Below are 4,126 nucleotides of genomic sequence, written 5' to 3' on the forward strand. Positions count from 1 at the left end.
CATAGACTGGCCTACAAGTACCTGAAGACTGTGCTCTCCCACGCAATAACTGTAGAACTGCCCGCTGCCAACACTACTCCACCTAGTGGATTCACCTCCTGATCCACCGATCTTCAGAATATGGATCCCACATTGACGTCATCACTGTGATGTGATCAATATCTACATATTGATGACATTTCCACCGATAACCTCAGTGTGTGCTCCATATTTGGTGTTGGAAAGTGTTCAAAACGCGACAAGCAAGTGGATTTTCCCTCACTAAGGATGTCTCGTGGTTCTATAGACATCCCTTTAAGGGACACAGATGAGGTAATTGAGCTAGAGTTGGATCAGTTGCCAGAAGGAGATGAGCTTATCAATATTCTGAAGCAGGAACGTACACAGATGCATATATGGATCGATTTGGCACTGGAGTACTACAGGCAGGGGCAGACGGAAGATTTCGTGAAGCTCCTCGAGGCAGCCCGCATCGATGGCAACCTGGATTACAGAGATCATGAAAAAGATCAGATGACCTGCCTCGACACACTGGCAGCGTACTATGTGCAGCGGGCCCGGAAAGAAAAGAACCAAGACGCCAAGAAGAAGGTCATCACACAGGCCACACAGTTGTACACCGCGGCAGACAAGATCATCATGTATGATCAGGACCACTTGTTGGGAAGAGCCTGCTTGTGCCTTCTAGAAGCAGACAAAATGGACCAGGCTGATGCCCAGTTCCACTTTGTCCTGAACCAATCCACCAACAACATTCCCGCTTTGCTTGGTAAGGCTTGCATCTCCTTCAATAAAAAAGACTATAGAGGAGCACTGGCTTACTACAGAAAGGCTCTGCAAGCAAACCCCGGTTGCCCTGCTGAAGTGAGACTTGGCATGGGACACTGTTTTGTCAAGCTCAATAAACTGGAGAAGGCCCTTGTGGCTTTTGGTCGAGCCCTGGAACTCAACTCCCAGTGTGTTGGGGCCCTCGTTGGCCTGGCAGTACTACAGCTCAACAGTAAGGAAGCAGATTCAATTAAGAATGGGGTGCAGCTCCTCTCACAAGCCTATACCATTGACCCCAGCAACCCAATGGTTCTCAACCACCTGGCAAACCATTTCTTCTTTAAAAAAGACTATAGTAAAGTGCAACACTTGGCGCGCCACGCTTTCCACAAGACGGAGGTGGAGGCCATACAAGCGGAGAGTTGCTACCAGTTGGCTCGATCCTTTCATGTGCAAGAAGACTATGACCAAGCTTTCCAGTACTATTACCAGGCGACACGGTTTGCTTCCTACAACTTTGTGTTGCCGTTCTTCGGCCTGGGACAGATATATGTCCATCGACAAGACAATGAGAAGGCGGCACAGTGCTTTGAAAAGGTATTAAAGGTCTACAAGGACAACTATGAAACTATGAAGATCTTGGGGTCTCTCTATTCAGCATCCGAAGATCAAGACAAGCGTGACATTGGCTGTGGCTATCTGAAGAAGGTAACAGAGCAGTGCCCAGATGATGTGGAAGCCTGGATTGAGTTAGCTCAACTCCTTGAGCAGAAGGACATCCAAGTTGCTCTGTCCGCTTACAGCGAAGCTATTCGCACCCTTCAGAAGGTGCACGCTGATGTTCCCCCTGAGATACTCAACAACTTGGGGGCTCTCCACTTCAGAACAGGCAACCTTGGAGATGCCAAGAAATACTTTCTTGCATCTCTGGACCAGGCCAAAGCTCAGAGAGAGCATGATGAGCAGTACTACAATGACATCTCTGTGACCACCTCCTATAATCTGTCTCGCCTCTATGAGGCTATGTTTGAATTCCATGAAGCTGAAAAACTTTACAAAAACATCCTGAGAGAACATCCCAGCTATATTGACTGCTACTTGCGTCTTGGAGCCATGGCTCGTGACAAAGGACATTTTGATGAAGCTTCTGACCTGTTCAAAGAAGCCCTGCAGATCAATCACGATCATGAAGTTGCTTGGTCCCTATTAGGGAATCTTCACATGGCCAAGCAGGAGTGGGGGCCAGGTCAAAAAAGGTTTGAGCATATCTTGAAGCAGCCATCAACTCAGAATGACACCTACTCCATGCTGGCTCTTGGTAATCTGTGGCTACAGACCTTGCACAAGCCCACTAGAGATCGCGAGAAGGAAAAGAGGCACCAGGACCGAGCCCTGGCGATATATGAACAGGTGCTGCAAAAAGATGGCAAGAACCTTTATGCTGCCAATGGGATAGGTGCTGTCTTGGCCCATAAGGGTTACTTCAGAGATGCACATGATGTGTTTGTCGAAGTGAGGGAGGCCACAGCCGACATCAGTGATGTATGGCTAAATCTGGCTCACATCTACATGGAACAGAAACAGTACATCATTGCTGTTCGATTGTATGAGAACTGCCTGAAGAAATTCTACAAGCATCAGAACTCGGAGCTGCTGCTGTACCTCGCAAGGGCATTTTTCAAATGTGGAAGACTGCAAGAGTGTAAACGGATGTTACTGAAGGCATGCCATGTGGCACCCAATGACACGGTATTGATGTTCAATGTGGCCGTGGTGCTCCAGAAGTTGGCCACTCTGGTTCTGAAAGATGAGAAAAGCAACCTGAAGGCTGTGCTTAGTGCAGTCAAACATCTGAAGCTGGCCCACAGGTATTTCAGCTATCTCAGTAAGCCTGAAGACAATATGAAAGTTGACCTTGCACTTGCTGCCTCTGATGCCAGCAAGTGCTCTGACCTCCTGAGCCAGGCACAGTACATTGTAACCCGTGCACAGAAGCAGGATCAGGAGGAAAAATATCTCAGAGCCAAACAGGAGAAGGAGCGGGACCTGTTACGCCAGCAGTTACTGAAAATACAGGAGGAAAAGCGAAACAAGGAGGCTGAGGAGCAGAAGAGGCTTCTGGAGCAGAGAGCCATGTACGTGGAGAAGACCAAGAACTTGCTCACAGAAAAACTAAATTACATTTTTGCAGACATGGAAGCCAAAGAAAGGAAGAAAGGAGGCAGAGGTCGTCGGAAGAAAGGAAGGGATGTCGATGATTTTATCGTTGATGACTCTGATGAAGACTTGCCCATGAAAAAGATGAGAAAAGTTGGTAGCAGTAGTGAGCTGAAAGAAGGTCAGGAGTCACGCAAGAAGCGGAGGAAACCCATTAAGGGAGGAAAGCATGGCGGTGAGGAGGGAGGACCACTCCCCAAGAAACAACGATCTGAACACGTGCCACGTTCCCTTAAAGGGAAGATCAAGTCTAAGGCCATCATCTCATCTTCTGACTCTTCTTCAGATGAGGATTGCCTGAAAATAGACAGAAACCAAACAAACACTGGTCTGGGCTCTGACAATGAAGGTGGCCACAAGAAGCACATTTCTTCCCACAGCGGTTCTGGCAGCGAGGCCGGCAGCTGGCACTCGGATGAGAACTTCTCTGGGAGCAACCTTCCAGTGAAGAGGAGGCAGCAGTCTGAGTCTGAACAGTCGGACAATGAGGGCAAAAAGAGTCGGGAGGGAGGCTCGTCTGCAGCAGCATCAGACCATGGTTCTGAGCCTGGATCAGAAAACGAGGGCTCCCTGTGCTGCTTAGAACAGTGATTATCAACCTTTTTTTAATTTCAAGGACCCCCAGTTCAATAGCCACAGACTCTCATTTGATGTGCTATTTATCTCGGGGGGGCCCCTATATAAAAATGTATTGGGTTTATATGGGTTTATGGGCTTAGAAGCCCAGGGATTTCTAAGAATGGGGCATTCATGATCCAACCCATTATCCGATGATGATTAGGATTTCAAATCTGACAAAAGCTATTTCTGTCATGGAAAGTATTAATTTGTTGTAATATCCTTATCTGATTTTAATTGTGGATTAAAAATATAAATGTATTTGTTTACTATCTTAAAAATAGGAACTGAGGTGGCTCAGGCGATAGTAGAGCGGCATATCAGCCTCCTGATTCACTTTGACACTGACTCCGGGTCAGTGTCAAAGTGTCCTTGAGCAGGACAGTATAGTTCACCGAAACAAATGCTGCTTATGTTCTATCTTATTTTTCTGAGACAATAATTTAATGACCAGAGACATCCGGTAGTCTCTACTGACCCGCCACCCGGTCATTGAATTATTGTCTCAGGAATGCGACAAAAA

At 47.2% G+C, this 4,126-nt stretch overlaps 1 protein-coding gene across 1 annotated transcript; it reads left to right on the plus strand.

Annotated features, from left to right (window-relative positions):
• Window positions 1-267: 267 nt before the first annotated feature.
• LOC308323353 (RNA polymerase-associated protein CTR9 homolog) lies at window positions 268-3,576 on the plus strand (the record flags this gene model as incomplete). The annotated part of the gene is made up of 1 exon (XM_080775082.1): window positions 268-3,576. The coding sequence occupies one exon, from the start codon at window positions 268-270 to the stop codon at window positions 3,574-3,576; it is 3,309 nt and encodes a 1,102-aa protein (XP_080631208.1).
• Between the last annotated feature and the right edge of the window lie 550 nt (window positions 3,577-4,126).

The sequence above is a fragment of the Protomyctophum bolini genome (genome assembly GCF_963924005.1).
Source record: "Protomyctophum bolini genome assembly, chromosome: 11".
Taxonomy (NCBI): domain Eukaryota; kingdom Metazoa; phylum Chordata; class Actinopteri; order Myctophiformes; family Myctophidae; genus Protomyctophum; species Protomyctophum bolini.